Source organism: Hypanus sabinus, chromosome 5 (genome assembly GCF_030144855.1).
Source record: "Hypanus sabinus isolate sHypSab1 chromosome 5, sHypSab1.hap1, whole genome shotgun sequence".
NCBI lineage: Eukaryota > Metazoa > Chordata > Chondrichthyes > Myliobatiformes > Dasyatidae > Hypanus > Hypanus sabinus.
In genome coordinates this window covers 174,446,262-174,458,129 of record NC_082710.1, presented here as the reverse complement: position 1 = coordinate 174,458,129, position 11,868 = coordinate 174,446,262, and the positions used below count along the sequence as shown (strand labels likewise).

The 11,868-nt window shown below is 45.3% G+C and overlaps 2 protein-coding genes across 3 annotated transcripts in view; both read left to right on the top strand.

The window, feature by feature from the left end:
- Positions 1–3,718: 3,718 nt before the first annotated feature.
- LOC132394610 (nuclear factor 7, ovary-like) overlaps positions 3,719–11,868 on the top strand; it is a 30,608-nt gene continuing 22,458 nt past the window's right edge. Inside the window, exons 1-2 of one of the 2 annotated variants that reach the window (XM_059970953.1) lie at positions 3,719–4,135; positions 4,214–4,309. In XM_059970953.1, the coding sequence (XP_059826936.1) occupies positions 3,725–4,135; positions 4,214–4,309 (507 nt within the window). In that variant the 5' untranslated portion in view covers positions 3,719–3,724. Of the gene's footprint in view, positions 4,310–11,868 lie in introns of both variants that reach the window. The other variant, XM_059970951.1, reaches the window with a different exon arrangement.
- LOC132394612 (uncharacterized) lies at positions 9,759–11,248 on the top strand. The gene is made up of 2 exons (XM_059970955.1): positions 9,759–10,639; positions 10,673–11,248. Exons 1-2 carry the CDS (start codon positions 10,028–10,030, stop codon positions 11,045–11,047), a joined length of 987 nt encoding a protein of 328 aa, XP_059826938.1. The 5' UTR covers positions 9,759–10,027; the 3' UTR covers positions 11,048–11,248.

Sequence of the window (11,868 nt, the reverse complement as noted above, 5' to 3'; positions counted from 1 at the left end):
ATACAGCAAGCTCAAGAAAGGGTTGGAAATGGACCAGGTAAATTTGAGGGCAGGGTGAAAGTTGGAGGCAAAGTCAATGAAGTCAATGAGCTCAGCATGCGTGCAGGAGGCAGCACCATTGCAGTCGTCGATGAAGCGAAGGAAAAGAGGGGGACAGATCCCAGCAGAGGCTTGAAACATGGACTGCTCCACAAAGCCAACAAAATGTGGCAAGACAGTTGTGCTGAGCGCCTCTGACTGTTGAAGTAACATTTGAAGACATTTGACCAACACTGTCGCTGTCTCTGTCTGCAGTTGTACTCAGACCCTCCTACACCCCTTACAGAGTTGCAGCGACTACTGCAGTGAACGCGGTGGATTGAGGGAGGAGTACGAGACATGTAAGGGTGGCAATCCAACAGTTCCTCGCCAAATCCTCCGCGAGCATCTTCCGTTCTCGGGTCCGCTCCATGGAACAGGATGAGACCTGCTCACATTTCATTGAACAAATGTCTCCCGGTGGGGCGAGTGGGGGGGGGGGTGTTCTGTGATTCACAGCCTTATGGAAGAGGAAATACTCGGTAGCATCCTCACAGACAGACCTACTGAGGATCTGTTGGTCCTTCTATAGCGGTCTGTATGACCGAAAGGGCACAGAGTGCACAGCCTCCCGAACGTCCTACCATCTATCACGCAGGTGTTAGACAACAGCAAGCGGGAGAGTCTGGACCAGCCACTGACACTGGAAGAGAATCCGATTGGCTCTATCCGTTCCTATGACTCAAATAAAACTCACAGCAGCCACGGATTACTGGCTGAGTTGTGCTCGCATCTATTGGAAAGGATGGGCCCAGACCTGCTGCAAGTCCTCAGTGCTGTGCTGCTACCTGACAGCATGTTGGAACCCGTAAGGAAAGCCATCATTACCGTCACCTACAAGCAGAATGGGAAAGGGATAACATCAAGTATCGGATACATTTTGCTCTTGAATGTAGACTACAAAACCGTGTCCCATGCCATCGCCAACAGAGTCAAGTCTGTTCTGGGACGAGTGATCCACCCAGACCAAACTTGCGCTCTACCTGGCAGGAAGATCTTTGACAGATTTGTGCTGCTGAGGGACACTATCACCTCCGTCCAGGACTGGAGGATAGGGCAGGAGGGTGGGGGGGGGGAAGGTGGACGCCTACCTGATCAGCTTGGATCAGGAGAAAGCCTTTGACAGGATATCACACACATACTTGATGGGCGGACTCTCCAAAATGGGATTTGGGGAGGGAGTCATCAACGGATCCAACTGCTCCACACAGATATCAGTAGTGCAGTCAATTCAATGGGTGGGAGGCAGCTAGCTTTCCCATCAAGTCTGGAGTCAGGCAAGATAGCTCACTCTCCCCTGTCTTGTCTGTGTGCTTCAGAGAACACTTTGCAGAATCCACCAGGAAGGAAAAGAGCACAAGAGGACTGACACTGCTGGGTAGTGGAGGGACCCAAATGAACCCCTCCCTGTGCATGAACCGTCTTCTACTCAGATCTGAGGTCAGTTCGCAGGTCGATAAGCATCCTTGCCTAGTTTAAGTTGGTATTGGGGCCTGGGTTAACTGCACGAAGAACGAGGCCCTGCTCTTCGGTAACTGGCTCAACCGATCCAGTGTCCTCTTCACCATCAGGTCCGATTACACAAAGATGCTGGAGACCTGGTTCGGATGGGTCGAAGCTTGTAACAAGAATTAGCTGGAGCGCACTGAGATGGTAAAACAGAAATTGAGACCGTTGTGTTGGCGTTCTATGTCGATAACTGAAAACAACCTGGTCGTCAGGTGTGAGGTGCTCTCAGGGCTGCTGTACCTGCTGCAGGTGTGACCCACGTCCTGCTCCTCCAGCTTTGGAATCACCCGAACCATCTTCGGGTTCATCCAGGGATCCAAGATGGAGCGGGACAGATGGATCACAGTGCTCAAGTTCCTGGACAGCAGAGACAAAAACATCCCCAATGTCGTCATCACTCTGGTAGTCATCTTTGTGCTTGGCTACATCAGGCTGTGCGTGGAACCTAAATACGTGCTCACCAAGTACCACTACATGTTGATGTTCTGTCCATCACTGGTGTTGCGAAAGATGGTCTGGCACATTGCCGCACAGCTCCCTGTCAGCTGGACGGTGCTGCAGACCTGCTAGTCCACACCAACACCTTTGACCACAAGGCCATTAGGCAGTGGTCAGCAACAACTTCCCAGAGACACTGCAGGAGGAAAACTCAATGGACGTGTTGGGGTGATTTCCCTGACAGACTGTTCAAAACTTCTGGCAGAACTCCTCATCGCAGGCCTCACCAATCGGCCTAACCAACAGAGACCAGGACGCTGAGAGGGTCAGATCATTTCTACCTGCCCAGAACATTATCCTCACAACCCGCTGCCCGCGGGACGACTGTAGTGGGGAAGAGAAAGTGACTCATCCCTTTGTGGACTGTGGGTTTGAAAACAGGGTCAGGCTGAATATGAAAGGGCCCGTGTCGCTGCGTGACGAGGACTCTCTGATCTGCGGCTGTTCCCGGGGACGCACACGGAGACAAACATCAAGCGCTGCTGACAGATCATCAGCTCGTCGGAAGGTGCTCTTTGGTCATCCGGAAACTTGTTGGTATCCCAGCACATCGAGATTTCTGAGGAAGAATTCTGACAACTGGCACATTCCAGGCTGCGGGAGTTTGTGCCGAGGGTCGCAGTGAAGCTCGGTGCAGCCATCGCGAGGGCTCGGTGGGGAAGGACCAGGTTATAGGGTTCTTCTCCTACTGGAGAGGGAGGGGTCGGGTGGGGGGAAGCCCCTCAATGATTGTAGTATTTAATATAAAACCGCAAAGTGCCACATGTATGGCAGCAGTTCCAGAACAGTCTGGGAAACATCGACCAGTCTGTACGGAATGGAAAGGCATGGAGTGGTTTATCCTCGTAAATAATTTTATTACGAATAAATTATCTTCTGTTAACAACAAAAATAAGCGGGAGACCGGGCCCCACAACACTCAGCCCCACCCGTCGTGGAAGGAGCCGCTGCTGTAGAAGCCCCCTGTTGATCGGTGTGAGGCTGGGCGGCAATTGGGGAAGCCGGCTCTCTGGAGATGAAGGGGTTCACAGGACAGGCCGAGGGAAAAGATTTCCACGCGTGGGCACAATCTCGTACAAAACCGGACGCGTTATGGGAGCCGGGCCATACACGACTGAAGTCAGGAAACTTTACATGAAAAGCAGTAACAATCAGCCCCTCAAGGATAAACTGAATGTTTAAACTGTGATGTATAACGTCCAGTCCTGTGCTTTCTCCCGCAGCCACATCTCGGTTATAGCCACCGACATCTGTCTCTTCGCAACTGAATATTCCGTCCCCACCTCCAATTCCATGGTATTAACTTATTTACTAGTTTACACTTAACCACTGTTTTACACCCTAGTCTGACTCTCCTTGGTCCTCGAGCAATAAATTAACAGGAGGGAATCAGTGGGTCAGGCAGGATCTTCTGCGGGAAATCGACAGCCAAAATTTCGGGTCGAGATCCTTCATCTGAATCATTGACTGTTTCTCTCGCTTTTCAAGAATTGTCCTTTTCAGTCCGGGCCGAAACCCTCCAGCAGGACCGTTCATCACTGAGACTCGGCGCCTCTAGTTGTAAGTCCCGGTACTGCAGGGATTCAGCAGCTCCTCTGAAGTGAAAAACATTCTGAATCAGGAAGTACCGAGAGTCAATATGGCTTCGAAAGGACAGACCAAGAGTTTAACCGAGGATGTAATTTGTCCCATCTGCCTGGATTTCTTCACCGAACCTATAATGCTGGAGTGTGGACACAACTTCTGCCGCTCCTGCATCACACAGTTTTGGGAAAGGGAGGAGAGAAACTCCTGTCCGGAATGTAGAGAGGAGATTGCAGACCGCACCCTCAGGGTCAATTGGGCCTTGGAAAATCTGTCTGAGAAAGCTCGAAAACTAAACCTGAATCCTAAAGAGAAGGAGAGTAAATTTTACTGCGAGGAACATGAGGAAGAGCTGAAGCTGTTTTGTGAGACGGACAAGACACTGATCTGCCTGATCTGTGCGACTGCAGGGAAACACAAATTTCACGATTTCATATCGGTTAAAGAAGCCGTTCAAGTCTACAAGGTAAAAACAAACCACTTTCGCTCGTCTGTTTCTGTTGTGCCATGTTTTTGCCTAATCCATTCACTCTTTAATTCCCAGGATCGGGTTAGATCTTCCTTCGACTCTCTCACAAAAAACAAAGCAGACTTCGAGGAAATGGAACAGCAACAGAAGGAGAAGATTTCCGGAGTTCGGGTGAGGATTCCTGAGCTGAATTTCTGATATTGTTGTGTGGATTTGTTCCCTTTAGTGTAGAATAGCTGAGTATCGCAGATCCAGTGACCTGGGCTCAATCTGACATCTGGTGCTGTCTGCGTGGAGTTTGCATGTTCTCCCTGTGATCACGACAGTTTCAGATACATCTCAGAGACATGTTGGCTTAATGGTTAATTGGTTCCTGTAATTAACTCTGTTAATCACTTCAAAGATTGAACCGGTGATCCTTAACAATGTTCTGTGGGCTGCTGACAAAAATGATAAATATATTACTTCTGAATTACTCTCACCTCATTATCCCCTTAAACTTCTCACCTTTCACCCTTAAGCCATGATCTCTGGTTGTATTCCCACCCAACCTCAGTGGAAAAAGCCTCCTTGCATTTACCCCATCTATACCTCTCATAATTTAATTATATCAAATACCCTCCGAATCTTCTCCATTCTAAAGAATACTGTCCTAACCTATTCAATATTTCCTGAGAACTCAGGGTCTCCAGACCCTGCAACATCCTTGTAAACTTTCTCTGTACTCTTTCAGCCTTGCTTACATTTTCCTGTAGATAGGTGACCAAACTTCACACAATACTCCAAATTAGGCCACAACAATATCTTACAAAACTTCAACATAACAACCCATTTCCTGTACTCAACTCATTGATTTATGAAGATGAATGTGACAAAAGCTTTCATTAGACCTTATCTACTTGGGACAATTAATCACGGGCTTGTATTCCCACTACGCGCGTGGCCTAGTGGATAAAGGCACCAAACTAGGTCACTGGCTCGAGCCTCAGCTGAGGCAGCATGTTTGTGACCTTGAGCAAGGCACTTAACAACACATTGCTCTGCGACGTCACCGGTGCCAAGCTGCTTGGGTCCTAGTGCCCCTCCCTTGGACAACATTGGTGGCGTGGAGAGGGGAAGGCTTGCAGCTTGGGCAACTGCCTGTCTCCCATACAACCCCGCCCAGGCTTGCGCACTGGAAAAACTTTGGTCTCACGAGACTGACGGTGGCCTATCGATTATATTCCCATATCCCTTTGTTCTACCACACTCCTCAGTGTCCTACATTCATTCACCATGTAGGACCTACCTTGTCTGGTCCTGCTGAAGTGCAAAACTTTGTACTTGTCTGTGTTAGATTCCATCAGCTGATGCAGGTCCCTTTACAAGCCATGATAGCCGTCCTCACTGTCCACTACACACCCAAACCTGAAGTCATCTGCAATTTTGCTGATCCAGTTAACCACATTAACATCCAGATCATTGATATAGAAGACAAACAACCAAAGACACAGCACCAATCCCTGCGGCACACCACTGGTCACAGGCCTCCAGTCAGAGAGACAACACTCTACTACCATGCTCTGGCTTCTCTCACAAAGCCAATGTTTAATCCGATTTATTACTCATTGAGAATGCTGAGTGACTGAATCTTCTTGATCCACCTCCCATGCGTGATCCTGTCAAATGCCTTACTAAAATCCATGTGGTCAACTTACACTGCCTCACCTGCATCCACTTTCCTGGTTAGTTCCTAGAAAAACTCCCTAAGTTTGGTTAGCCATGACCTACCACACATGAAGCCACAACTGTCCTTTATTAGTCCATGTCAATCCAAACACCTATATCTGGTGTCCTAAAAAAGTTCCAGTGGCTTTTCCACAACTGGCATTAGTCTCAGCTTATACCTTCCTGGTTTCTGTTCAGAGCCATTTATAAGTAGTGGGACAGCATTGGCTATCCCACTTTTGGTACCTTTGGTACATTTGGTACGTTTGGTACCTCTTCTGGCACTAATGATGTTCTAATAGGCCCTCTGCTAGGGCCCTGACAATTCCTACACTTGCCTCTTGTTGGGTCCGAGGGAGCACCTTGTCAGGTCCTGGGGATTTATCCAGCTTGATTTGCGTCAGGGTACCAAACAGCTACTCCTCAGTAATCTGTACAGGGTCCATGAAGTTGATGCTGCTTTGCCTCACTTGTATAGGCTCTGTATCCATCTCCCGAGGAAATACAGACACAAGGAATGCATCCAAGATCTCTCCCATCCATTTTGACTCCACGCATGGAATACCATTCTGGTCTTCCAGAGGATCAGTTTTGTCTCAGGCAACCCTTTTGCTCTCAACGTACCTTAGAAACATAAGAAACCTACAGCACAATACGGGCCCCTTGGCTCAAAAAGCTGTGCCAAACATGTCCTTACCATAGAAATTACCTAGGGTCACCCATAGTCCTCTATTTTTCTAAGTTACATGTATCCATCCAGGAGTCTCTTAAAAGACCCTGTTGTTTCTGCCTCCACCACCACCAGCAGCCCATTCTTATTCCCTCCCTCCTGCACCAACTTCTTAGCCATGTGTTAAACTGCATAACCTTCCTATTTCTAGCATGTGGCATGGAGAATTTTGAGATCACAACCCTGGAGGTCCCGTCCTTTACATTAGCAGCTAACTCCCGGAACTCCCTTTGCAGAATCTCATCATTCATCCTACCCATGTCATTGGTACTGACATGAAGCACGACTTCTGGCTGTTCACCCTCCCACAAGAATGCTGAGGACTCTAACTGAGATGTCCCAGGCCCTGGCACCCAGGTGGGAACTTACTATCTGGGAATCTCGTTCTCACCCATAGAGCCTCCTGTCCATTCCCCGAACTAACGAATCCCCTATCACCACAGCCTGCTTCTTGTCCCTCCTTCCCTTCTGAGTTACAGAGCCAGAGACCCAAGAACTATGACTTTCCTTCAGTTAGTTAACTCATCCTCTATACGTGCTAAACATTTGTTGATACAGTTTAAGGTAGTTCATAGCTTCCATATGTCTTAAGATATATTAGCTCATTATTATTCTCATATAAGTCCGTATGTGACAGATGTCACTCTGAGACGGCTTCTTTAACTCGTATGTTTTGGTCCTGTTCCGCTCTGAAAAAATATTGGGAAGGTATCTTTGATATTATTTCAACTGTTTTGAATATTGATTACAGCAATTTTTGTTTTACCAGTGATAGAACCACACCATTTAACCTCTTCAGTGCATCAGATGATTGCATTTCTTACATTAATGGCTAAAAGATTTTGTTGAATTGGAAGGAGATTAATTCTCCCACCACATTTCATTGGTTTTCTCAAACTATGTTATGTTAAACTTAGAAAAAATCAGAAGTGTCATATACGATCTTTCTATTAAATTTGAACAGACTTGGAGGTCTTGGAGGTGGAAGTGATTGAGAATCCCGGATGCTCTGTTGCCTCCTTGGTGCTAGGGTCCGCAATATCTTGGATCGAGTTCTCAGTATTCTCAAGAGGGAGGGTGAGAGGCCGGATGTCGTGGTCCACGTTGGGACCAATGATGTAGGTAGGAAGAGTGAGGAGGTCCTGAAAGGTGAGTTTAGGGAGCTAGGCACCAAGTTAAAGGACAGGACCTCCAGGATAGCAATCTTAGCATTGTTACCAGTGCCATGTGCAGGTAGGTTTGGAAATAGTAAGATAGTGGAGATCAACACGTGGCTGAAGACATGGTGCAGGATGGAGGGCTTCAGATTTATATATAATTGGACAGTTTCCTGGGAAGGTGGGACCTGTGCCGGTGGGACAGTTTACATCTGAGCTGGAGGGGGACAAGTATTCTTGCAGGTAGATTTGCTAGAGAGGCTCCAGTGGATTTAAACTAGATATGAGGGGGGAGGGGAACCAGAGTGTAGGAGCAGATGTATGGGAGAAGGAAGAAAAAGAAGACAGTAAAGTTCTTTGTACTGTTAGAGATAAACAGAGAGGAAGAGGTGGGGAATTTCTTAAATGCATTTATTTTAATGCTAGGAGCATTGTAAGAAAGGTGGATGAGCTTAAAGCATGGATTGATACCTGGAAATATGATGTTGTAGCTGGTAACATGATTGCAGGAGGGGTGTGATTGGCAACTAAATATTCCAGGATTTCATTGCTTCAGGCGTGATAGAATCGGAGAGACAAGAGGGGGAGGTGTTGTGTTGCTTGTCAGAGAAAATATTACAGCAGTGCTCTGGCAGGATAGATTAGAGGGCTCGTCCAGGGAGGCTATTTGGGTGGAATTGAGGAATGGGAAAGATGTAGTAACACTTATAGGGGTGTATTATAGACCAGCTAATGGGGAGTGAGAATTGCAGGAGCAAATTTGCAAGGAGATAGCAGATATTTGTATTCACAGGGTTGTGATTGTGGGAGATTTTAATTTTCCACGCATAGATTGAGAAGCCCATGCTGTAAAAGGGCTGGATGGTTTGGAGTTTGTAAAATGTGTGCAGGATAGTTTTTTGCAGCAATACATAGAGGTACCAACTAGAGAAGGGGCAGTGTTGGATCTTCTGTTAGGGAATGAAATAGGTCAGGTGATGGAGGTATGTGTTCGGGAGCACTTCGGGTCCAGTGATCACAATACCATTAGTTTCAATATAATTATGGAGAAGGATAGGACTGGACCCAGGGTTGAGATTTTTGATTGGAGAAAGGCTAACTTTGAGGAGATGTGAAAAGATTTAGAAGGAGTGGATTGGGACAATTTGTTTTATGGGAAGGATGTAATAGAGAAATGGCGGTCATTTAAAGGTGAAATTTTGAGGGTACAGAATCTTTATGTTCCTGTTAGGTTGAAAGGGAAGGATAAAAGTTTGAAAGAGCCATAATTTTCAAGGGATATTGGAAACTTGGTTAGGAAAAAGAGAGATATCTACAATAAATATAGGCAGCATGGAGTAAATGAGGTGCTCGAGGAATATAAAGAATGTAAGAAGAATCTTAAGAAAGAAATTAGAAAAGCTAAAAGAAGATACGACGTTGCTTTGGCAAGTAAGGTGAAAATGAATCCGAAGGGTTTCTACAATTATGTTAATAGCAAAAGGATAGTGAGGGATAAACTTGGTCCCTTAGAGAATCAGAGTGGACAGCTATGTGTGGAAACAAAAGAGATGGGGGAGATTTTGAACAATTTCTTTTCTTCGGTATTCACTAAGGAGACGGATATTGAATTGTGTAAGGTAATGGAAACAAGAAGTTATGGAAACTATGATGATTAAAGAAGAGGAAGTACTGGCGCTTTTAAGGAATATAAAAGTGGAGAAATCTCCGGGTCCTGACAGGATGTTCCCAAGGACCTTGAGGGAGGTTAGTGTAGAAATAGCAGGGGCTCTGACAGAAATATTTCAAATGTCATCAGAAACGGGGATGGTGCCGGAGGATTGGCGTATTGCTCATGTGGCTCCATTGTTTAAAAAGGGATCTAAGAGTAAACCTAGCAATTATAGTCCTGTCAGTTTGATGTCAGTGGTGGGTAAATTAATGGAAAGTATTCTTAGAGATGGTATATATAATTATCTGGATAGACAGGGTCTGATTAGGAACAGTCAACATGGATTTGTGCATGGAAGGTCATGTTTGACAAATCTTATTGAATTTTTTGAAGTGGTTATGAGGAAAGTTGACAAGGTTAAAGCAGTGGATGTTGTCTATATGGACTTCAGTACGGCCTTTGACAAGGTTCCGCACGGAAGGTAAGTTAGGAAGGTTCAATCGTTAGGTATTAATATTGAAGTAGTAAAATGGATTCAACAGTGGCTGGATGGGAGATGCCAGAGAGTAGTAGTGGATAACTGTTTGTCAGGTTGGAGGCTGGTGACTAGTGGTGTGCCTCAGGGATCTGTACTGGGTCCAGTGATGTTTGTCATATACATTAATGATCTGGATGATGGGATGGTAAATTGGATTAGTAAGAATGCAGATGATACTAAGGTAGATGATGTTGTGAATAATGAAGTAGGTTTTCAAAGTTTGCAGAGAGATTTAGGCCAGTTAGAAAAATGGGCTGAATTATGGCAGATGGAGTTTAATGCTGCTAAGTGTGAGGTGCTACATTTTGGTAGGAATAATCCAAATAGGACATACATGGTAAATGGTAGGGCATTGAAGAATGCAGTAGAACAGAGTGATCTAGGAATAATGGTGCATAGTTCCCTGAAGGTGGAATCTCATGTGGATAGGGTGGTGAAGAAAGCTTTTGGTATGTTGGCCTTTATAAATCAGAGCATTGAGTATAGGAGTTGGGATGTAATGTTAAAATTATACAAGGCATTGGTAAGGCCAAATTTGGAGTATTGTGTACAGTTCTGGTCACCGAATTATAGGAAAGATGTCAACAAAATAGAGAGAGTAGAGAGACGATTTACTAGAATGTTACCTGGGTTTCAGCACCTAAGTTACAGGGAAAGGTTGAACAAGTTAGGTCTTTATTCTTTGGAGTATAGAAGGTTGAGGGGGGACTTGATAGAGGTATTTAAAATTATGAGGGGGGACTTGATAGAGGTATTTAAAATTATGAGGGGGATAGATAGAGTTGATGTGGATAGGCTTTTTCCATCAAGAGTAGGGGAGATTCAAACAAGAGGACATGAGTTGAGAGTTAGGGGGCAAAAGTTTAAGGGTAACATGAGGTGGAACTTCTTTACTCGGAGAGTGGTAGCTGTGTGGAACAAGCTTCCAGTTGAAGTGGTAGAGGCAAGTTTGGCATTGTCATTTAAAGTAAAATTGGATAGGTATATGGACAGGAAAGGAATGGAGGGTTATGGGCTGAGTGCGGGTCACTGGGACTATGCGAGTAAACGTTTGGCATGGACTAGAAGGGCCGAGGTGGCTTGTTTCCGTGCTGTAATTTTGTTATATGGTTATATGGTCTTTTAATCAACACTTTCATATGATGTGATTTGATCTCTTTCCAAACCTATTCTTGTGTTAATATATGTATGGAGTTTCGGAGCTGGTGACACTATTGTCCTATTATTTTTTTTGATGCTATAAACAGCCCATGTCCTTTTCTTATTTTTTTTTATTAGTTAGGTATTGGTTAGTTTAATTTTTTTGGGGGGATCTATTTTTTTTCTTTTTTTTCTGAACTCTACATTTACATTTGAACATTTTTGGGGGTTTATACCTTTGTATTAACTGAAATTACCTTTATACATTTGATATTAATAAAAAGATTGAAAAAGAAAAGGGATACTCTGCATGGGCTCTTTAAAACCTTTCCCCTTCCTGACTGTTAGTCATTTGCCTGTGTCCTGTACCTTGGGTGTAACTACCTCTCTATATAGAAACATAGAAAACTTACAGCACAATGCCGTTCTGTCGGTCTACAAAGCTATGCCGAACATGTCACTACCTTATAACTACACAAGCTTTACCTTATAACTACATAGGCTTTACCCACAGCCCTCTATTTTGCTAACCTTCATGTAGCCATCCAGCAGTCTCTGAAAAGACCCTATCGTTTCTGGCTCCACCACTGCCGCCGGCAGCCCATTCCATGCACTCACCACGCTCTGCATAAAAAAACTTACCCCTGACATCTCTGTACCTGCTTCCAAGCACCTTAAAACTATGCCCTCTCATGCCAACCATTTCAGCCCTGCGGAAAAACCATAAATCCATATACACTACATCTACGGCTCTACCTTCATTAAAGTGCTTACTCACATCGTCAAAAAATTCAATCAGGCTTGGAA

Coding starts and splice junctions, on each gene's coding strand:
- LOC132394612 (XM_059970955.1), top strand. CDS start 10,028: ATGTTTGTCATATACATTAATGATCTGGATGATGGGATGGTAAATTGG. Junction 10,640..10,672: donor TGAGGGGGGACTTGATAGAG/GTATTTAAAATT, acceptor GACTTGATAGAG/GTATTTAAAATTATGAGGGG.